Genomic DNA, 23,851 nt, shown 5'->3' on the forward strand with positions numbered 1-23,851 from the left:
GGAAACGTTTTTTTAAACGTGGAATTAGCACAGGTCGGAACGAACCCTGTATGACATTTGAACTTCAAATCTAAATGAAGTTAATAGTAATTTTTCTTCAAATAATCGCGGATTTAGAAAAAAGAACGAAAATGAAGGAAATTCGTGTATTTTATGAGAATTCAAAATCATCCACGGCGTTGTTGTAACCGCTCGGAGTGTCACGTGACCATCGTTGTGTGTTTCTCCGTCACACGCGCACGTTATAATGGACCACGTGATGCGTGTTCTGACGACGAATGAACACGAGCGCGTCGTTTTCTGAGAGAGGCGCGGGAGGAGATGAGTCGTTCCTTCTTATTTCTCCGCACTACAATTCAAGGGTTTTCGAAGAGTCGAAATTCAAGAAGCGTGGACTGGAGTGGACACGACACGACTGTGGCTGTTGTGCTTTGGGTAAGCGAAGAGTGGGGATGACGCGAAAGAAGAGGAGGGGAGAGCTGTCATAATTTAGTGCTACCACGATATGCGGCGAGTATGAAAAAAAAGATTCTCTCATTTTCCTTGGGAGTGCAAAGCTCAAGGGCCAAGAAAGAGAAAAAAGTGCCGATGAGGCTCGCTAAACGATCCGTGGATGTATCAAACAAACGAGAAAAAAGTTTGTTGTCGTGTTTTAATGTGTACCTAAACGGAGGCCAGCGCCATAGTGACGTGCGGTGGGAAACCGAAGGAATCATTGTGAATATAGGTTGGTGAGTGAGTGAGAGAGAGAGAGAGAGAGAGAGAGAGAGAAAGAGAAAAGAGGAGGAAACTTCTCTTCGTGCAGTGCAAAAGCGAGTCGATAGATTGCGGAACGAGCGAACTCGAATTTTTCGCTCGTAAACCAACACAAGATATAGTGCGTGTGTGCGTATTTTTTTCTTATTCTAACCTCCTATAGCCCTCTTGTCCCCTTCCCGCACGCCGCTCTCCTCGTGACTTTTCATGCTGAAAGTTGAAAATCAGTGTTTCGCGTGCGTCCGCCGATGGGCGAACGATGGATTTTAAATGATAAATAAACGTTCGCGTAGTTGGTCGCTCTTGCGCGCCTCTCGAGTGTTCCGTGAACAGGATTTGTTTTTTTTTAACGCCTGAATCCTTGCGTCGTAACGAATCTTAACGTACGCGTAAAAAAATCGTTATAAAAGTGCGGTGGACCGATGTTGTAACTACGATAGGGGCCAAAATGGAAGAGCAAAGCGTTCACAGCAGTATCAGCGATATAAATAGTGAGGAGACGGTCAAGACAGAGCGTAAGTTTTTTTGTTCGATCTTGTCTCGAGTTTTGTGCCTTTTTTCATTTTCATTCTTCTCTCCTACCTCCCTCTCTATCTATCCATCTCTCTCTCTCACTCTCTCTCTTATTCGCTCGTTCGCTCCCTCGCGCGTGTTTTTCGATCGGTGAGCAAGAGAGGAACAGACAGAGCGAGTAAAACCGCGGCTGAGAGGGGGGACTATACCAAGCCGTGGTTAATCTCAATGAATAATAAAAGTTTGAGCTTTATTTATGCACCGAAATTGAACAAAAAGTATATATGTATTAATCATAACATTTTCATACTTGTCGTTTAACTAACCTTACCACTACGGAAAACTCCGACGTCGGACGCTTTCCTGTCATCCTTCAATCTGGTCGTCTCCAATTTTCACATTTTTCCCACTTTTTTTCGATCTTTCTTTTTCCCCCAAATACATGGGAGGATGATTTCAAAATTTTCGCAAGGTTTCGCGATGTTTTTTCTCACTTTAGTGTTTTTTTTTGCATTTTCGGCCTTGACACATTCAGGTTTTGGGTAAAATTACGTCAGAGTTCGACGATGATCCGGCATTTGCGAAAAAAATCTCCCACCAGTCTTCTTTCCTTGAAACTGACGAATAAAACAAAATATACACATTTTATTTACATATACGTATACAAACCGAATGTTGTTGTTAAGACTCGAATATTTCAGCTACTTGTTTTTCGAAAATATTTTTTAATGATTTTTGTACTACAGGCTAACTGAATTATGGCTCTCCGCCTCGTTGTTCTGCGGTTGCGCTACAAAATTTCAAAAAGTTCTTTCCGTTCTGCTTTGTGTTACGCTACTTTGAACTTAAGTCAAATCCAAACAATTTTTCTTGACCTTTTTATTTAATTATACTAGGCAAAAAAATTATTTACACCAAGCTTCGAAACTTGCTCAACAATTCATGACTCTTCGATCGACACTCAACAAAATTTGACAGATTCTGAAAAATGTAATTCGAATTTCAATAATTCTAGGCACATTCTTTCTCTTACTTTCTTTCGAATAGTGAAATCAGGGCCAGTAATATTTCCAAGGACCAGAAGACATTATTTTTTGGTGTTCGTTTAGTGTCTTTTCTTCTTGTCATCGAGTAGCCATGGTTTTCATTCAAATTTTTCTGGTGCTCGTATAAATAGAATGTTGCGAGGCATCTTTTGTCAAGAATAAGAATGAGTTTGTCGTTCACCATTCTTGTGAATTTAACAAGAACAATGAAGATTTTGAAATAATTCAGCATCTGTGAAAAGAGGAAATGGGAAGTTTGTAGTAATAAAAATGGTGAATAATGCGATTGTTTGAATTTGGATTCATTTTCGAAATGCGTCTTCCAACGATTCGCAATGAACCGAAGAAGAAAAACAGATGTGAAAAAGATTAGAGAAGTCGATAGAAGAGTTTGTACATCGATTCTGAGGTTGAATTTTTTAGCTGCGAATGGTTTTTTTCTACAATTTCTTCATAACATTGGATCAACATGCAATTCGCTGGGTTTGGGTGTGTTTGTAATATTTGAACTCGCTTCCACCCTTTTTTCGCTGAGTTCGATGGAAGAATAAATTTATCATTTCGAGAGATAAGCCATTAGAGTCACTAATTTATCTTCAAGAGGGAAAGAGAGGGCGAGAGAGAGAGAGAGATAAGCTCGTGCGCAACGTCTGCGTCTTTATCTTCAAAAAACAATGAAATTTCGAGCCAGAAGATTTTCTAGATTTAAGTTGGTGGAATGATATTAAAGAAGAAAAATAAGTGCGACTAATTTTCCGGGTCTGTATCAGATCCTTGCCGGTTTTAACGAATGTTCCGTTGGAAAAAGTCGAGTCGCCTAGAAACGCTAGAATTTTCACCCTTTGTTCGTGAATTTGCGATTTCTCACGGCGCAGCATATAAAACACACCCATTGAATTTTCTGTCTAATTTCCCTGGAGAGCGTACGGAAAAATGGTGTTACTGCCTCGAGTTTACGTGTCGCTCTCACGAGCGCAACAATTGGAATATTTTTCCCATGGTCTTGTCGACAGTCGTCGTTAATTCGATTAAACTAGCTGCGTTATTAAAATAAGCGAATTTAAACTAGTTTGGTCGAGAAAGAAAGAGATTGCTCAACAAGGTCATTTCCACAGAGGCTCTCGCACGCGTTATTGAGACCAGAAAAATCCCGCATAATTACGACGCTGAAGTTTCCAACGTTGGACTCCAACGAAATGAACGAAAAAAAGGTTTTTAATTCACCAATTTTTTATTTCACGAATCGTTGGTGCAGCTTGAAAAACTACGAATCGCAAATTTGGCAGGGAACAAAATAGGAGAATTACTGGAATTATTGGAGAGTTTTTTTCAATCATTTCGTTGGACTCCAACGTTGGAAACTTCAGCGTCATCGCATAATTCACCAATTTTTATCTCACTCCTTCGAAGCTTTTTTCTCCTGTATTCACATGAATAATCCACTCGATTTTATGAGCGTTGAAATCGAGTCATTTCGCCTCGACTACAACCGCCGATTCTCCAATTTTAATAAATTTTAACGTCTTTCGTTCGACGTCCTGATTTTTTTGTCTTCATTGCAGCAGCCAGGATACCTCGGAAAAAACGGATATGCTTGGTCGGTCCAACCTGTGATGATGCAGCCCTCGGTGCCGCTGCTCAACAGTTCAGCGTTCCCGTTCTCAAGTCCAATTGCGGCTCCGAATACATCGAGGACACCACGTACTGCACATATTTTATACTTAATCAGTTCGAGGGACCGGAGTACGATGCGCTTCACAAAAGTGCCCACAGGTAATTATTATCACTATACTGCTATCCTGCTAAATTACACAATCAGATTTTATGTTCGCTCGAGATGATCGTAGGGGAAGATCAATTATTGGCCAACATTGAAAACGTAAAAAGTAGATTGAAGCCATGATTTATGGGCGTGAGAAATAAAATTGATCGACATGCTTTTATTCGAGAGAAAACTGAATCAGAAGTGGAAGGATCTGTCCAAAAATCATTTGCTCATTTTCAGGCAAACGAATGCAAAGAAAAATGAGTTCAAACAAAAGAAAATAATGATTCATGAAAGTGGCAATATTTGCTCGTGATATTCATCACTAGTGATTATTCATTTTAAATGATACTCCGAATTTCTATTGAATTGACATAAGATTCGATTTTTGATGAGATAGTCTGTGTGTTTTGTTTCCAATTTTTTGGTACAACCGAAGGATTTTCGTTCGGAAAATTGCAAAAGGAAAATGTTTACTTTTAACGAACGATCCCCAGATTTGGAGAACTAATATTGACATCACTCGACTATCGTCGGGCAAACAAAGTCGCTATTTTTGTTCCAAATTGACTCAATTCTTCGTATTTTATTTGTAGTAGTTATTCATTAATTATTATTCATTTTGTTCACAGAATATTGGGACCAACGGCGTTGCTGCAGTTGGCGGAGAAAAAAGAGTCCTTGCCGAGTATTTCACGTCCGCTGTACACTCAAGCCATGCTCGGAACAGTGGTCGTGTTTACCGGCTTTAGGAAAAAGGATGAATTGGTAAGCTGGCTCTTATCTCGACGTTACCTCAGCACATTATCCTACCGTTGCGGTATTAGTAATCGAATAATTTTTTCCGAAGTTCGCTTCAAGTTCAACGATAACGAACGCACGTTTTGGAACAGCGCAAAAAATTTTTTGCGACAAGCCGCAAAAACAATTGTAACTGTTTCACAAAATCGACTCAATCACGAATGAAAAACGATGCGCCTGACTTTCTTTCCAGATCTGGGGTACGAAATCGATTGTCAAAAAAATGACATTCGAAATCCAAAAAAACGTTAAGAAATTTATACATGAAATTACGACGCGTTTGGAATATTTCGAGGTTTTTGCTTACGAGTTTCTAGTGAACATTTTTTTAGACTTCCAACTTCTTTTGGAGAATCTGAAACTATTTTATAGCATTGAAAAGTTTTGTTTGGCGTTCAGAATTCAAATCAGCCGGAGGAATATCATTAGAAACAATATGAGAGTTTGATTTTTTACAGTCCACCATCAAAACGTAAAACCTTTACAATAATTGAAAAATATTTTTTAATAGAGAATTGAAGATCGCTCACTGCATCCCAATGTGCTGATTTCCGTATCATCAAATAAATGTGTAGATGAAAAAATAAGCGTTGCAGGGATCATTGCCAGACATTGACACCTACACACTTCCGGTATCTTCGAATGAAAATGGATTTTGTGGTTGTTTGTCTAGACGAAACTCATCAATATGATCCACAGTATGGGCGGTAGCATTAGGAAGGAAATGGGCGTGAAAGTTACACATCTAATTGCGAATTGTTGCGGCGGGGAAAAGTACAAGTACGCCGTCACATTTCGGGTTCCTATTATGTCCATGAATTGGGTCACTGCCTTGTGGGACAGAAAATACGACACAAAGAGTTTTGGGAACAATGAGGAACTGGTCAGTTTTCATAATTTATTCTATAATTTATAGCTCTTCTATTTTGTAGGCCATTAATTCTAAGAATTTGAGCTGTCACTTTTTTTTTCATCGTTATGAAAATTACATTTATCTTTAGTATAGAGGCTATTTTATATTTCAACAAAATTATTGTTTATAAAAATTACTCGTGAAGGAAAAACAAATATTTATTTTAATTTATCGTGTTTTTGTTATGTGCGCTTGCTTTTCGATGTTTTTCGATACTTTTTCTAACGGTCAAAAATATTTGGACTTCCGTTTTCAACGTTTCAAATTAATGAAATAACACCGGTGAAAAATATGAATTTTCTCCTGATTTTATCTTAGCGTAATTCGAATGGGAAACGATGAATCAATTTTTCTACAATAGTCTGCCTTCCTCTCAACAGGTCGCAAATTTTAAGCTCAAGCCTTTCGTCGGTGCCAAAGTCTGCTTCTTCGGTTTTCCTGAGGATGAGAAGAAACACATGTGCGAAGTTTTGCAGCAACAGGGCGGTGAACCTACTGAAATTGACGACCCGAATTGCACGCACGTGGTAAGTTGAAAGTATCCATAAAAAAGCGAGATAACGAGAGAGGAGGATGATGTTGAAAATGGAATGTAAAAAAAAAAACGGTAGAACGGCGAGAACTACGATTTCAGTATTTTTCACTGTTTAATTTATCGAACTACGAATGAAATACAAATTGAAAGAAACAAGTGACAATCATTGAGGCATAATTGAAATATAATTGCATCGATTAACATGTGTTGGGCTGTTGAAAAAAATCTGCATAGGTTACGGATATGGGAAATCGACGATGCAGGATTGCCGACACGCAAACAAACAAATTTTCATATTTCAAGCGCACATCGGGCGAATCAAGACTGGCTACTTTTAATTTTCTTCGTAAGGAGCCATTTTCCTTTACTTTTTACAATCCATACACAAACACAATACCACGTTCGTTAAACACGTGGGATTCTTTGAGTGGCTTGAGCAATACAATGATTCGTCGAAAACGTGGTGAGAGATCGATCTCCATGTATGAAATGCCGTCTTGGTCGGGTGGTTGCATCATGAACAAGGATAATTCAAGAGGGAATTTGATGGCAAATAATTTGAGCGAGGATTCAGCAATAATGATAGATTGGAATAGTTCCGGAGGTGGAACATTGCCGGAAAATTTGGAAACTATGTCGGGAAATTCGACGAGAAACGAGAGCGAAATGGATTCAGGAATTGACAGTTCCATGTCGACGGCTATGTCTTGCGAGATGTTCAACAGCAGCGAAAAAATTTTAGCACGATCGGGAACGATTGCAAGAAAGCAAAACAACAGTGAATTCATTCAGGACGAGGAGAGTCGAGAAATGGAAATGGACATTGACGCATTTGTGCCGCAAGCGACGAGCGCTGATGCGTATAAAACTTCGGAAACAATCGCACTGTCCAATAATTGGGGAAACGAGTTTAGCACCATTTTACCACATTGGCAGCCTCTCAAATGTTCCAGTGCTCCGGCAGAACTGGGATCAAAATGTTTCAAATTTCAATCTGACACTCACAATCGCAGCGTGATCTCGTCGTCATCTCATAAGAAAATAATAATACCGCGTCGTTACGTACGCTGGAGGAAGTCGAAATCATGCTTCGCCATCCCTAAAATCACAACACCTGATCACTCCAAATTTGTAAAAACTCATTCCCATCCAAATTTGGAGAAAAAACATGATTCCTTCGTCTCCGATCAATTCATCAATGACTCGCCTCCCTTGTGCCGAAAAAGTAATTATTCTTCGAGCACACTCAAACTCGCAACCAACTTGTTGGCTAAAATGAGCGAAATCAATTTCCCACATACTTTCAAACAGAGCATGCAAGTCAGTCCCGCTCGTAAGGGCCTCGAGAAAATACCACCGAGGCAAAAATACACACCGTTGCCCAGTCCCTTACCTGCTCGTGCAAAAATCCCTCGAATAGCAAATCGCGATGTTTCAAAAATTAGCTCAAATAGCAGTCTCGTCGAGGGAAGTTTCGAGGATTTTTCTCAGTCCTGCGTCAAGCTGAGAACTCTCAACAGAGGCGAAAATGTGAGACCGAAGCGGTTCGAGGACAAACCTCGTCTTGCGGTAGCAATTCTTTTATTCAGAGGGCATTTGTAATGCGGTTTTGTACTACGTGTAAATCGACTATCTTGCAATCGGCCTTTTTTCGAAATTAGTTTTGGGGAACCTGGTGTATTGTTTGGAACTCTGAGCCTTGATAACGATCGCCGTGGTCACTTATTATTGCAATGAATCGAAAATCTTCCCCATCAACGTTGTCATTGAAATTTTGATGCTTGATGACTGGACAAACATGTGAAAAAATCGAACCATCTTTCAGATTTTTGACATGGTTTTTCGATGATAATAACTCTGTAAAAATGTCGACCAATTTGTTTGTGACCGGAAGAAAATTCTGCACAATTTGCTGAGAAATCTATTGTAAAATGTCTAATCGTTGTCATGCTTTAGTGAAAATATTCGTCATAACAATGAACAAGTTTCAAAATATTACCTTAGCAATTTGTTTTTTTTTGTTTTTCATAACTATGGAACACAAGTGTGTGCAACTGAAAACAAATTCGTACATTATAAAGATAAAAATGAAGTTTGTTGACGACCTTCCGGCGTTATTAAAAATATATTTTCACACCTAAAAGATGGTTAGAAATTTTCTGATTTTTGTCAAACCACTAACATACCGAAGAAATACAAAAAGCATTAAAATCATGAATGAACAACATGAAAATATATTATTTTAGCAATATTTAAGTCCTTTGCCCGAGAATGAATGCAATTTTAAATCCCGTTTCGTAATTATAACAATATTAGTAATCGATAAGCGGGTATTTGGAAAATGTGTATGAACATATTTTTCTAGCTAACTTTTTCCTTGACTGATTAAAAGTGGTAGGAGTAATCCCCTCTTGTAAGAATTCGTTGAAACGTGCCGTCCTGGTGATTCGTCTTGTTAAAGAAAAAAAAAAGGTTTTACTAGAAAATTCTTGAAAACATCTTAACCCTGAGTAATATATTTTCGCAGGTAGTAGACGAGTCCAACGTAAATGCGTTACCTGACTTGGCCTCGGTTCGGGCCCACATTGTCAAAGCCGAATGGTTCTGGACCTCTGTACAAAATGAAGGGGCAGCGGATGAGAAGGAATATCTTTTCGAAGATGTAAGTACGAATATTTCGCTGTAGCACATTTTTCTTGATGCTTAGAAAAAAAAATTACTTTTTGCTTCGGGGTTATTTTCTATTTGGCCGAAACACAATTTGGACGTAAATTTTTTGATGGTCAATGACGATTAATTTGCTACGATTTTTGCAGCGTATTTCAATTGTTCTTTCCTTTTATTATTTTTAATCAATTGTTTCTACGCTCGTCGATGTTCGGCGGGCAACGTTTGGTTCGAAACTCAAGAACAGGACACAGAAAGTAGAATATTCAAAAATTAATAAATTATTTTTCGAAACAGTATCTCGAATCCGTTTTATCGCCGACTGCATCAGCCAGAAGAGATAGTCAACAGGCAGCTACGCCAACCACAGCCTCGACGAGAAGAAAACGGAAGCGGCTCGCCGAAACATTATCTAGTCTCGTGCAGAACGGTGCTGATTCGCCGGCCGTGCACAAGAGACGGTCGAGCATCAGCGACGCCGGTCACCTCAGCGTCAGCGGTAGTTTTTTGGATTGTACAACCAGTCCGGACAAATTATTAGACGGTGAGTTCGAACCGTTCGTGAATAAAATGAATATGAAAAACAAGGCAATGATCTTGGAGTTTGCATCTTTCCAATGCAACGAGTTTTTATTTCTAGCCAAATTTGAAAAAATACAAAAAAGAAACGAAAATTTAAAGTCTTCATTGCTTGCAATTCAATGATATAAACTTGAAGATCATCAAAAAGATTGATCTACTCTGTCGCTTGTATCCATGTGGATTTGAATCGAAGCTGCAATTTTGCAATACCTACTTTCGGAGTGAAACAAAGTAATTTCCAACAATATCAAAAATATTCCTTCCTCCTATGGTTCATTCGTTTCGGGAAACCCGAACGATTTTGCTTTACTAATACTCCACTATCCAGTAACAAGTCAAGTTTTTAAACTCAAGGCCGGGAAAAAAGAATATTCTCTATACAAAATCAATGCTGTTGCTTCACTTCTCGGAGTGTCAAATAATGAATTAACATGGACCATACAAGAGGAAAGAGATGAGAGTATACAATGGGATTGTGTTGGTTAACTGACAGATATTCCAGAGGTTGAAGCCGTAACGACAGAAACATCGAGAAAAAATTTATCACCACGACATCAAGTATTCCTCGAATTGGTCCAAACTGAGTCGAATTACGTTGGTATACTCAGTACAATAATGACGGTAAGTAAAATTTCGTCAAGAATTTTTTTCGAGGATAGAATATTCGATGAAACTATCTTTAAATAATTTTCTCAACTTACAGCTGTTCAAATCACCATTGGAGGATCTCATAGAGACGAGTGGCGAGTTACTGAACACTACTGAAGTGAAAAAAATTTTTGGGGATTTTCCCCCGATATACGAAGTTCACAAAAAAATGTTGGAAGAATTGCGCTACAGCGCGGCACACTGGGCCGAGGATGTTAGCATAGGAAATATATTTCTCAAATATGCGCCGGATCTTGTCAAAGCGTATCCACCATACGTTAATTTTTTCGAAAATATAAAAGAAATGTTGGATCAGTGCGATCAGAATAAGCCGAGGTTTCACGCTTTTCTCAAAATCTGCCAAACCAAACCCGAGTGCGGCAGACAAAGTCTGAAAGAGTTACTGATCAAACCGGTGCAAAGGCTACCCAGTATTAGTTTATTATTAAATGGTGAGTTTCTCCAATTTTTCATTTATATTCATAATTTCTGGTTTTCTTCACTGGTAATAGTTTCAACAGAAGTTGCATCAAAAGTTTTCGTTGAAGAATTAATCACGGAGAGACAACGAATGCGCAACAGAAATCTGCAATTAATCTGTTGCAGATATTCTTAAGCATACAAATAAGAATAATCCAGACCATAGCGCCTTGGAACTGTCGATCAGCAGTATTAAGGAAGTTATGACATACATAAACGAGGATAAAAGAAAAACGGAGGGTCAAGTTGTGATATTCGACATATTTAACGAGATTGACAACTGTCCGCCTTACTTAGTATCGTCGCATCGTTCTTTCATCGGCAAATGCGATGTTATGGAACTTAGCGAGAGTTTGAGCGGCCGAGGCGATCATCTCGTTTTGTTCTTATTTAACGACACCCTCGAAATATGCAAAAAACGATCGAAAGCTTTTAACTCGTTAAAAAGTCCTAACACAGCGAATGGTCTTCATTCGGCGAAACTCAGTCAAGGCAAACCTTACAAACATATCGCGATGCTTTCCCTGAGTACGATTAAAAAAGTCGTCGACATTCGAGAAACTGACGGTGAGTCAATTTTTTCAAAAATTTTGTCACATTATTTTTCAGGTGTATCATTGACATTGTTTCTTTCGAAGAAATACTTGAAAATAATCTGCCCATTCTTTTTCAAAAAAATATTACATTGGCAATTTTTCGAAATTTTCCATGGTTTTCCTAGACTTTATTCACGAAATTGTTCCTTTAATAAACTATAAATTGTTGGATTTTCAAATTAATCTTGGCCCTTTAAGTTTCAAGCATCGATGTTTTCATTGCAGAATGTCAAAAAGTATTTGCCCTGATGGTTCGAAGTAATCAGGAATTCAAAGAAAAACTCTTCTCATTCACTATCACTGACGAGGAAGTGAACAAGACGAATTATTTACGGACACTGTGCAGACAAATGGCCAATACCGTTTGTAAAACTGACGCAGTACGTATTTTTTTGTCTTACCAACGATCTCCCAACGATCATATTTTCATCTTTTGAAAGAACCCTGCGTAATTGTTTTCTCGTTTTGATGTTGTTCCCAGGACACATTTTTAATAAGTCTTGATTCACATCAACTTGAGATTGATACGAGTGACGTAGCGTTAGGTACATTGAGTAAAGCATTTAAGTAAGTATCAAAACCTCAAATAATTTTTCAACTCTTCAGATTTTTTTTAATATACAAATTTGCATTTTTCATAATTGACACTTCGAGGCTTATTAGTGGCTACGTAGATTTCGCATATTTATTTTTTCAATCGAGGCTTTATACTCACGGTGAATGAGAAACAAAACGAAGATATTTACCGTCGTGGTGTTCGGTTGAAAATAAAACTTCTCATTAATCTGTGTAATCCCTCGATTATTATAACCACGTAGCGATTCCAACTTTAGAGACATGAAATTGTCTTAATGTAAATGTAAAAGATTTTTCATTAGGAATCGTTGGCCACTCGTCAATCGAATATGTCGTATTAACGCCAATAATTTCATTTCTGAAGAATGAAAAATGATTTAAAAACTTGTACAGTAAACGTTTTTCCAATGCTGTGAAATTCGATTCATCTATATCTATTTTTCAATATTGCATGTTGAAACAAAACAAATAATGGGACGACATCACGTTTGGTTGCAGGAGCCTATTTCATAATTTTTACCTGGAGTATATGGACCCGTATGTGTTCCTACTCAATAGCATGTGTGAAACCACGTTACATGTCCCACTACCGTCAGTTTTCGCACCAGGCTGAATTACATTTTTTTTACTAGCTTTTTGTACCAACCCTACACCTTGCTTTATCTTATTAGGTTATACATATATTTTTAACACTTTGTTACTACTTCAATTGCTCAAGGAATTAAATACGAAAATAACATTATTCGGTTTAACAAATAAGCCAGTTCAAGAACTAGTTTTTTAAACGTGTATTCGCAGTTTCTATTGCCTGTGTGCTTCTAACCATTCATGAGTACATTTCCATTTACCTATTTAACATTCCAGTATTTTTTATTTTTTCAAGTTCCTGCAACCTACAGGTTTTTGTTACACTCGAATCGCGAGGTTTTTCTTTGTTACGTGGTTAAATTGCATGAATTTGACACATCACGAATTATTGAGTTTTGAATTGCGAGTGACGTGGCTTCGGCACCGTTTTCTTAGTGCGAATCCGATCAACCTATGACCGTATTTTGTTTATTTTTTACATTTTTATCTCCGAATTATTCTCTAGTCTCGCCAACTTGAACTGGTTCAGGGAGATTTATTCAAGTTTTGAATTTTTTGCAACACTCCTACTGTTTGTGGAAAAAAACTTTTCTTCCTTCGAATGTTCGCAAGAGTTTTTTTAGAACTTTTTAATGAATGCTTTCTATATGAAACGACACTGTGATTGATATTGAATTTGATCGACGTTAAAACAAATGACGAAGTTCCGTAAACTTTTGTGACGAAGGGAGAACGAGTTACAATGCTATTTGCACTACTTTTTTTCTTGCTCAATCGAATAACACAAATATTAATGAAATTTTTCGTGCATAGATTTGCATCACGAACGAGAATGAAAGTCGGACGTGCGTTCAGTTTCAACAAAACGCCGAGTAAATTGAAGAGAGCAATGTCGACGATGATGTCACCGTTCGGCTCGACCAACAGTCTAACGCCAGCGAGTCAACAGTTAGCCCAGATGCGATTGGCCAGTTGCAACAATATTAACGTTCGTTGATAACCTAATTCCTAACAGCTCTAATTATATTTTTCCTCATATTCTTCTTTCTCATTTTTCTGGTTTGTTCATCCATTATATTTCTTCGTTTATCCTCGCATCCTGCATTTTTCTCTGGCTCGAAAAATATTTCGTGCATCCGGACAGAAAGCAAAGAAAAAACAAATTTCCTTTGACCAAATCGATCGCATTGATGCTGAGGCATTGTTTCCTTGATGCGAATCATAAATCCACATTTTTCTTTGAAACTGAATTGCAAAACTGTTTGTTTTTTTCTTTTCTTTTCATTATTCCTTCAACACTTTTTTTCTCTCGTTTTGCTTCGCTTTTGAATTTACGTATGAAAATCTATGCTTTTTCTTACTTCGAATGCCTCTGTTTGTTTCTAGCTTGCGCATCGTTAAGTATGCAGAAAAGTTTGTTGCTTTCTCGAAGAAAAAACAAAACGCGATCTATTTGTTTCTTCCTACCCGTCTGGGGTACTCGTCATCGAAACTTTTTGCATGTATTGAATTATTTGAAATGAATAATGTTAAAAAAAATACGATAGACAAAACCGAGAAAAAACAATCCAGAACGAAAAAAAACGTCGTGCGTAGTTCCACAACGAACGACTGCAAAAAAATTGCATTTATTTTTCTTTTTTTTTGTCATTTTTGACGGTGACGATTGTTTGTGTGTTCATGCCTATCCGTTGAAACAAAACAAAAAAACAAAAACATCACAGCAAAAGAAAGAACGAACGAAAAAAACGAATGAAAATGTGGATCGATATTTCGCCACGTGTCACATGTAAGTAACGAAATAATAAAAATTTAAGTAGTCACTTTGATACTTACTTCGCTAATGAGCCTTTCACGATGACCTCAATTTTTTGGTCCAAATATCACCAGGCTCCTGCACTCGTTATCACATATTTTTTCTTTTTCTTTTTTTATTTTTTGTAGACGTCGAGAGATTTTTCACAGAAAAATATAGGGATATTTTTTCGCGATGAAAAAAAAACATTGACTGTTTTTTTGAAAACTTAAATTTTCTGCAGTTTTTTTCGACTGGCTCAAAATGAATTTGCGTCAATGATACGACTGAGGAATTCGGGCAGCGTAGTTTATATTAATAACTGCGTGTCTTCTCTTCTTCGGTTGATCTGCTCCCTAAAGTCGCCGAAACAGAATTATCTCCTATGGTTTGAAATCATTGTTCCATTAAGTGTAAAATAATCAGAAAATCAGTGTTCCACGGACACAAGTAATTATTGTATTTTTTCAATGAGTCTACGAATGAATTTATTGATTTGCATTTCCATCGATTGCGACTGAAAATCTTCTCTTTTTTTTTTTTACTCGATAAAGAATCAACGATTTTCTACGATTTTTGTGAGAAACAAATACGAATGTAATTTTTGTGTTTCATTCAGATTTCTTTTTGTCTATTATCATCGCACTATGGAAATATAAGATTTTTTGAAAGAATGTTTATTTTGTGGAATATTCAAAATATTCGCCGCATTGTTTTTATGCTCACTCTTATTTCTCGTTACCTTCTCTCAATCCTCTGTTCGTTCGGATATTTGTTTCCGGGTGATTGCGCATGCGGATGCATGTAGCAATTATAAAAAATGCATGATGTGGTTTCCATGGTATTGTAGAGACATTTCATTGTCCTGTTTTATGTGCATAACTATTATTATCCTGTACACCGAAAGATTTGTGAGTGAAATTTTCCGTGAAAATATCGTGATACATTCGTCACTCATACGAAATGGGAAAACTCGTTTTCTCTTCTATTGTCCAAAATTTTCAATTTTGTGTTGAAAAGATTTTTTAAACATCGAAACCGACTGGAGCGTGAGAACAGAAAATTCGCGAATTTAAAGAACAATCGAATGTTATTGAAAATTGAAATTTAGTCGTGAAAACAATAATTTTCCGTTGTTTCCTAACTTTGCGAATTTTCACGGTAGTTTTCGAAGTCACATTCCTTCGGTGTAGAAGATTTTTATTGTTTTTTTTTCTCCACAATTCGTAGAAGGAATAAAGGCTATGAAAAAAATCCTTATTCCTTCTGTATTTCCAGGAGCTGGGCAACGGTGGTTCAGGCTCGCCGTCACGTGACGAGGTTCTAGTAGCTCCGATGTCGGTCCAACCGACGAGGAAGGCAAAGTGCAGTTCCCTCAGTATGGCTCCGCTGCGAAGGTTGTAAACCGATCACAGAAACGTCCTCACAATCAAACATCATCGTCATTCGTCACCATCTCTGCTAACAATTGTGCTAAAAACAACAACAACAACAACAACAATTGAACACCACAAAAAATCGTTTCGTTCCCTTGGCTTTTTCATGGCTAGTTTCATTTTTCCTCGTGTTCAATGTTTCGTCCTACCTGTTTATCGCTACTTTATCAGCTCTACGTTTCCGTAGCACTCTTCATCAAACCCTTAATCGTGACATCTTCTGTCTAATTTTTCTGGTCTATACAGGCCTTTGATCGTTCTAATTATTCGTGAGACTAACAAAGTTTTGTAAGAAAGAACTCGATGCGCTTCTTTTGTACAAAACTTGTTCTCCCTCTCGTCTGCTTACCCACAATTTTTCTCATTACGATTCTTTGATACTTATGCTCTAACACAAGTCTACAGCCAGTCATTTTTGTCATCGAAATTCCAGCCTTCTCACGAACTATGAACATTTTTAATAATGCTGATGCGGAAAGTTTCGAGGAGACACTTCAAGTCGAAAATATTGAAAAAAATGTTCCAAAAGTTTTTTCCCGTTTCACGATCTAAATTTGTGGTTTTCCGAATGCTTCTAAAAGGATTCTTCGTGTATCAGCATTTCAGATAAAATCATTGAAAATATTAGACTCAATACGAAACGTTAAATTTTCGAACAATGTGAGTAGAGATAATGAAAAATTATAACTCCGTAAGCATTCGAATGATTTTTGCTTCCAAATCCTTTATAAAAATGATTAGCTAGGAGCGTTCCTCTAAAAGTGCTTTGAGCCACGAAAATTCTTGACTTGTTTTTTCGCCTAAAAACAAAAATTACAAGAAATTAAATAACCAGACAAGAGGGATTTACACGATTTTTGAAATCGCCATCTGTCGTTGCGCCAGTGCTCTGGTCTTTTCGACGCGTATTTCTTGAAACAACGATGAAACAATGAGTTGCCTTAATCGAATACCGAATCGTGCCTCAATGTGTTCCTTTCTTAATAATAAATAGACGGCGACGTTGACGAGAAGAGCACCAAGACTGTAATTATAATTATCAGGTAAAATCGTCGACGTCACCGTTCTAAAAATAAAATTTCTTTGCTTATTATTTCTGAAAGAAAAGAAAATAGAATCTCATACACTTCTAAAAAAGCTAATTTAACGCTCTCTCTCTATCTGCCTTCATCGTAAAGTTTCTTCTAATTATTGCCATTCATGTATTAACGTTAAGACTGGCGGCGAATGCCGGTTCACATCGCCGAATAGTCTCAAATTTCGCATTATTATTGTACAATCATCATTCAAACAAATCGATGTTCGTATCGCGTAGATAGAAGAACAAAAATGGTTTCTTGTCTGTAAAATATTTCAATATTAATTTTAAATCCATGTATTCTAATAATTATTAATATTGTCATCATTTTATTATTATTATCATTATCATTATTATTATTAAAAAGAACAAGAAATATGCTTTTGTACAAATCGCATCAGTGCATTCATTTTTTTTTGTTTCCAAGCATTAATCCATTATTAATTTATCATCGAGTAGTTTCACCATCTGTCTTCTGTGTTAAAATTATTCTCCATCGATCAGCATCGAGGAGAAACCAGAAACCGGGAAAATGTATTGACTTTGCGGATTCCAAGCTTTTGCTATTGTAATCCTATTGAAGTGCGGCTTGATTCCATAAATATTTGTTTAGCCACCTGCACGATTTGGTGTTATTCACACGCAGAGCTCAACGAAAGGCGTTCGGGCGTAAGCCTCGTCATGATCGAAAAAGGTTAGAGCCGTAAATTCAATCCCATCGGAATTTGGGCCTGATTCGGTGTAATTAGTATATTGTACTCGTTACGAGCGAGGGTTTCAAATCCCATTTTGACCTCTGGAATAATAATTTCCACATTTTTTGAAACTGAACCAAATTTGGCATTATTTTTTATTTTCTCTAGTTTACCGCTCGTGTTTTGCTTCGGTTGTTGAAAAGTTACGCCCAGTGATGTATTTTTATTTTTTGGCAAAGTGCGAATTATGACGACGGAAGATTCTCGGGGCAAATGCCCTGAGGAGAAAACGATTATTTGGATTTCTTGACTTGAAGAATTTTTTTTCTTTTTTAGTCTTTACTTATAAAAATAAAGTTTTCAAGCCTTCCCGTTAGCCACTTGGATGTCATACGATCTTTTGGAAACCGGAAATTGTGGAGATTTTCCTTCCCTATGATTTTTATTATGCTTCGTGCACTTTAGGGTTTGTCGAAAAAAAATGTTTGCGCGAGATTGAACAGTCCTGACAGCAATATACAAAAGAGAAAGTGGAGGATGAGCAAGCGAACTGTGATTCGACCTTTAGACCGTTCGGTTTCACCGGGTAGCTTAGCCCGTGATTTATGAGGATGAGCCCGAAGGTAATAAAGATCGGCAAACGGAAAAGTTTTGTCCAAAATTAAGGTCGTATGATTTATTCGTCCAATTTTCGAAAACTCTCGATTCAAGTATCCCGTAAAATATGAATATTCTTACGGTCGTTGGGAATCCAGTTGTTGCTCAATTTATCGTTCACGTGGAAAATCAATTTTGACATTGTTTCTTTATCAATGATACAAGACCAGGATAATAAAGTTTTTGGTAAAAATGCTACATTTCTGTGTCTTCAAATTAAGTGAAAATTGTGTGGAGGGAATTTTATTTTCCCAAAACATCGGCAACTCCTCCCAAGATTCATTCATTAGTCACGCCACAAAAATCAACCACTCGAAACAGATTCTTGCTTCTATAATTTTTATATTTTTTTTTCACTCATTAGAAACTGTTCGGAGGAAGTGGTTCAGGACAAGGGGAAGCTCTGAGACGAGGAGCGAATACGACAAAGCTTCACCGTGCTCCTGCGTTTTTTTTCACTTCCACACGAGGCTCGCCGATCAAACGTCAATTTGACTTCAATAGACTGGAGAAAAGGAGCGAAGAGCACTCGGCCATGTGCTGATACGTACGATTTTCCAAATGATCGTTTACACTTATTCGTACGATGGAAAACACGAGTCATCGGAAACGTTATGGGAAATAATAAATGAATTATTATGTCAATTGTTTCGTATTGTTCACGAAATAATTATATAATAATTATTAATTTTCAACGATGCAATAAAAAATATTGGTTTTTATAGGCACAATATTAGTGTAGAAATTGGAGTGCCGATCATACTCCAAAAATATCGAGAAGCATTCTCGTTTCAAGATTCCTCATCGTTTTAATAATGTCAACAAAGTTTTCCTATCATCTCAAACTTCCGGCTGATGTTATGTAAATTTTCTGTTCGTTTTTTTCTCTCATCAAACCTCGAGTCAAAGTGTACACGTTAATTCGTCCGTAACAACGTTTTATATATTCGTCTTTGTATACCAGTTTATCCAAGTTTTGCCCTCTCGTGAAATAGCGTTGCATTATTCAGCATAGAGTTAACGAAAACTTCGTGCCAAGTGCCATAATTGTGCCTATGTATAAACGCGGGATGAAAATTTTCGTTATCCCATAATATATACGAACACAAACACACTCACACTCGTATACATCGTCGTCAAAACGATGAAATAGCTTTTAAGCCTCGGCTTTAATGCACTGCGACTCCAAAACGCAATGCGTTTATGTACTATTGTACAACTTTGCCAGGCTAAAGTGGACATTTTTACGGTGTTTTTTTTTCCCAGGATGTATACGAGACTTTCGACATTTCCAATGATCAATTTGCTATTGAATTTTAACAAATTACCTCAAAATCGTTACTTTTTACTTGAGATAATCCTCCGGAAAATTACTGAAGATATTTTTCGAAAAACACCAAAAATATGAGAAATTTCAAACGTTTTAAAATGTGAGGCTGAAGAATTATCCTTTCATATTTTTCACACCTTTATTTGATTGAGTGTCAGAAATCATTTTCTGCGTGCTCCGAAGAATTGTAAAAAAATTTGTATTCTAATGAACGATTTGATTTCCAGTTCTACATTTTTTTTTCTCCATTTTTTTCATTATTGATAAACTGCACATTTTGATGCGTTCTATATTTTGTGCGTGACTGTATCTCGTATACATACTCAGCTTTGTGAGTGAAAACGAGAAATTCATAAAACTCGTAACGCACCGGATATGAAAAATTATTTAGCACCACGTGTCTTTTCCCATTGTTCGTATATGAAAAGTTCGACGAACGAGCGAGCAGTAGATAATGTATGGAAACGATGACGAGTGAGGGAAAGTACAATGAGAAAATGTAGCGAGAACTAGTGGATAGGAGCTTGCCAAACTTTTGAAATTTTTTAATGCGAATATTTCGTTTCTCTGGAGCAGAGAAATGTATGGTATTTCGGGAGAATTTTCATTATCAGAGAAACCAGTAAATTTTTCGATGCTTGCTGGTTTCGAAGTTCAATTGGATGAGATCCACAATGCCCGAATGAGATACGCGATTATTGCGATTAACTCGTTCGAAGCATACAAATTTGCAAGTCCAACCTGCCTTAATTGTACAATTTTTCTATAAAACGACCCAACATGCCAAACAAACTTCAAAATTTATCTATACACTTCGTAAAATTTATATCTTTGATTCGGGTCAACAGAAGTTTGCCACACTTTTTGATACCAATAAATAATCGTCTATAATGTGTGCTCATCGAGTAATTGGTGCTCCGTTTACAGCGAATTGAAAAGAAAAAAAAAAAAAAAAATTCATTTCGTCAAGTCACTAATTGATAGTCTTTTTAATCAGGGACAATTTCATCAACGATTTTCGTGAAATACCGGTACGTAATTTGATGAACATCGTAATGAGCTCTGAAATGGCCTCGGGTAATTCGAGCATATCGTTTAAATTACAGCGAAATGTATGAAATCCAATATTCGTAATAGTTAATTATTCAAGCGAAAAATAAATCGATTCACTCGGAATTCGGTCAACGCACATGTGCTATGGGAAATGCCTTAAGGCGTTCAATCATAAATAATTTCAAACATATCGTTATCAACGTCTAGTTGCCGATTCTTATTTAAGTTCTCCACATAGAATGTAATGATCTACGTTGATGAAAAGCTGTCCAATTATTGTGGTATAAATGTTTTTTATAGGATTAGTTCGTAAGTTATAGGAAAACGAGTGCATATTCGATTACGAGATAAAGTTTCGGGTCGTACGAATGTAAATAGTTTTTAATTGAGGAAAAAGTACTACATTGAGAGAAAAAAGTTATTGCAGCAACGAAATGTGGCATTATTACAGGGTGTCAATGAAACATGTTTTTTCTCAGTGTACCATTATTTTGAATCCCTCGCGAAAAAGTTGTGTGTAAATTCAAAAAAAATAAATGAAGAAATGTAATAATTGAGACTTCCAAGTGTATCGGGAGGAAAATCAGGAACAAAAATGTAAGATCCAGAGCCAGAGGAAGTTTCGTAGTGCTGCTGATGAGTGATTTCTGCTTTAAAATATTCTCTTTCGGAATTTTTAATACCCTTAATTCTTTCGTCAGGGATTCAGGATTTCAAGTGGCTTGATGGATGTTTGAAAGTCAAGATAAAATTTATGAGCAATTTAGTTGAAACGTGGGAACTGCAATCTGTGAAAATCCACTGAGTTTCCTACTTTTTGCAGCTTCTTATTTCTTTTCTAATCTCTTGCAGGTAGAGATCACGTTGTGAGAGTGTTTAAAGCGATGGTCTTCGCGAACCGATCGAGGTAGTACGATCTTACCGAGTCGACATTTATTTATACGATTAAATGGTTGTTTGATTTTTATAAGGACAAAATACATCTCCGGAAAAAGAGGAATTTTTAGCTGCGATATATCGCGAAAATTGGTCGTAGATTTTCGCAGAATTTAGAACTACATCACATTTTCATTCACCAATTTATTAACGAATTTCTGTTTCAAAAAGCCGTTCTATGAATCATCCGAAACGTTGCCAGGAACGCCAATCCTCACTTTTTTTTCTCATTGCAAAACAATTCAATACCAAACTCTGTATTCCACGTAAAAAAATTGTGGTTACACAACATTTTTCACAGTTCGACGTTATTTTTTCTTTCTATTCCGCTGTACTTTTCATTTGGAGATTCGAGTGTGTACATAAATAATTCCATAGGTTGTTTCGCGAATGGAACTTTTTGTGTTGGCAGGGAAAAGGAATAAAAAAATGTCTGCTTGAGCTAGTTGAGGATTTATGTCGTAAGGGTGAGAGAAGTGTCAGTAATTTTCCGTTCGTGCGACTCTGTTTTTTATTTTTTTTTTTCAATTTTTTTCATTTTCCTGTCAGCTTTTCGAGAGGTATCATTTCGTCAGATTATTTCATTCGTTGTATGACAAAAAATGGGTTACGAGATTGCGTTGGTTGTGCGCATACAGCTGGGCTGTTAAACTGCTGGTACAGTACCCGAAACCGTGAAACGCAGATCAGAGATGAGGAAAAAAATGATAATGGAAAAAAAATCTACAAAAAGGAATAAACATATCGAGCCACAAATTTGGTAAAACTCGCACGGACGGTATTTTACAACTGAATCTGCATTATTGTAAATATTTTGTAGTTGTTACGGCTTCAGCTTAAAATAAGGAAAATAAAAAATGTTGGAAAGCGAACGCGAGCTCGCACTTGTAGAATAAACAATATAAAATGTTTACACGATTAGAATATTTTTTAATGAAATCGTACGAGTATCTTGTATCGTTATATATATTTCGATAAACTCTACAATGATTATCCAAACTATTTATATATGAAACATAGTAATACTGCATTGTATAAATGATTTGAAGAACCTTTAATATGTAAATTCGAAAACGGCGTTGTTGTTTTATTTATTTAATTGAATCCTGAAAAATGAGAAATTCATAATGCTTCAGTGGGAATTCACATTTTAGTGTAAAATATTTCTTCGGTGGCCGAATAATCGCGTGTTATTTTTGGCGCAAGCTTTTCGAATTGAATTAAAACTTGAGCTCTATCGATTCGCTTCACTCGAGCATGCTACGATGGGGAAAGAACTTTTAACAAAATTACATTTCCATTATTTATATTTTTAATCACGATAAAAGAAACAAGTTTCAGTTAATTCAAAAGTAACCATTCATTTGTGGCGCGTGTTTTTAATACATTTTCCAAAAATTTTTTGCGCTTGACACGTGCGGGAAGAAAATTTGACAAAAACAATGAAAATTCATGATTTTTCGATTATTTTTACTCTTTCCCCCCAATTTCTCAACTTAAAAATTATTTTCTTCGACTCTGTCATCGCTCGACGAACCAATAAACAAATCACATTCGCCCGGGACATTTTTATATTTATATCAAACACAAAATTCCTCGAGTCACAAGTTGCCACTTGGTCTTTGCACTCCCGAGCCTAATTGTTCCATCAACATTTATTCGACCCCAAAAATGTCCTCCAAAGGACACGAGCCCGTTTATAACCGTACTCAGAACAACCACAGAATGGCTTTTCAATCACAATCATCATTCGTGTTCAAACCTTTTGAATAGTCATTATTTTTGTCGCTATATAATCGTCAATCGGCCGAAACGAATGGGGCTCAGATCATTTTTTCGTCCTGTTGTTGTATACTCGCATACCAAAGCACACAGAAATGTTGATGTACAAGCTGCGCTGCGTTACACACTCCGCAGGAGGCTAATTTTCAGGCCACGTACCAAGAGTTATGTGAGCCTCGAATTCACTCAGTGTTCTCAATTCACGAAAATATATGTGTACACGGAGCGTGTACACGTGTAATGTATCGGGGGAAAGCGAGTGTGGGAGAGAAAGATGAGCTTTGATCTCTAAAAGCGAGGCTCGCTACGCACACACTCGGCGCTTAGATTGCAGTTGTATACACACAGAACTCGTTGCGATCTGAATTCATATACCGGGTGTTCGAGAGCAAGTTGTTTCTCTTTTTAATAAAATTATGAAAATTCATTTCCACTGAAATATTTGAGGAAACGATGTAATAATCTGTGGATATGAGAATTTTTGATTTTTTAGAAAATTAGGAATATTTTTTGAGCCCCTGCTTCTGTCGATGGATCGTCGAATAATTTGAGAATTTTTCGCAATTAATGCGGTTATTGAAAAATTCGTTTGAAGGGAGAAGAGATGAGAATTTTCGGGAGTA

The 23,851-nt window shown here is 36.8% G+C and overlaps 1 protein-coding gene across 11 annotated transcripts; it reads left to right on the forward strand.

Annotated features, from left to right (window-relative positions):
- The first annotated feature begins 310 nt into the window (after window positions 1–310).
- pbl (epithelial cell transforming 2 pebble) lies at window positions 311–22,524 on the forward strand. 11 transcript variants are annotated; one of them, XR_006261002.1, is made up of 17 exons: window positions 311–1,271; window positions 3,878–4,088; window positions 4,713–4,848; window positions 5,555–5,764; window positions 6,175–6,321; window positions 6,564–7,898; window positions 8,857–8,991; window positions 9,294–9,540; window positions 10,072–10,199; window positions 10,282–10,678; window positions 10,833–11,273; window positions 11,528–11,682; window positions 11,784–11,869; window positions 12,377–12,469; window positions 13,280–13,454; window positions 13,853–14,255; window positions 15,540–15,647. XR_006261002.1 is itself a non-coding variant. In XM_043419035.1 (17 exons), the coding sequence occupies exons 1-17, from the start codon at window positions 1,205–1,207 to the stop codon at window positions 18,532–18,534; spliced, it is 4,071 nt and encodes a 1,356-aa protein (XP_043274970.1). In that variant the 5' UTR covers window positions 313–1,204; the 3' UTR covers window positions 18,535–22,524. The 11 variants fall into 11 exon arrangements, 8 of the variants coding, with proteins under 8 accessions (XP_043274973.1, XP_043274970.1, XP_043274968.1 ...); XR_006261003.1 differs by lacking the exon at window positions 15,540–15,647 and adding an exon at window positions 14,506–15,506; XR_006261001.1 differs by lacking the exon at window positions 13,853–14,255 and adding an exon at window positions 18,492–22,524 and having other exon boundaries at window positions 313–1,271; window positions 15,540–17,469.
- The last annotated feature ends 1,327 nt before the right edge of the window (window positions 22,525–23,851 follow it).

This window comes from Venturia canescens, chromosome 5 (genome assembly GCF_019457755.1).
Source record: "Venturia canescens isolate UGA chromosome 5, ASM1945775v1, whole genome shotgun sequence".
NCBI lineage: Eukaryota > Metazoa > Arthropoda > Insecta > Hymenoptera > Ichneumonidae > Venturia > Venturia canescens.

What these genes read in the sequence shown, in the direction of transcription:
- pbl (XM_043419032.1), top strand. Translation starts at nt 1,205, where the DNA reads ATGGAAGAGCAAAGCGTTCACAGCAGTATCAGCGATATAAATAGTGAG. An exon ending in TTAGGAAAAAGGATGAATTG is followed by an intron (nt 4,849 to 5,554) that starts GTAAGCTGGCTC and finishes TTGTTTGTCTAG; the next exon opens with ACGAAACTCATCAATATGAT. An exon ending in AGGAATATCTTTTCGAAGAT is followed by an intron (nt 8,992 to 9,293) that starts GTAAGTACGAAT and finishes TTTTCGAAACAG; the next exon opens with TATCTCGAATCCGTTTTATC.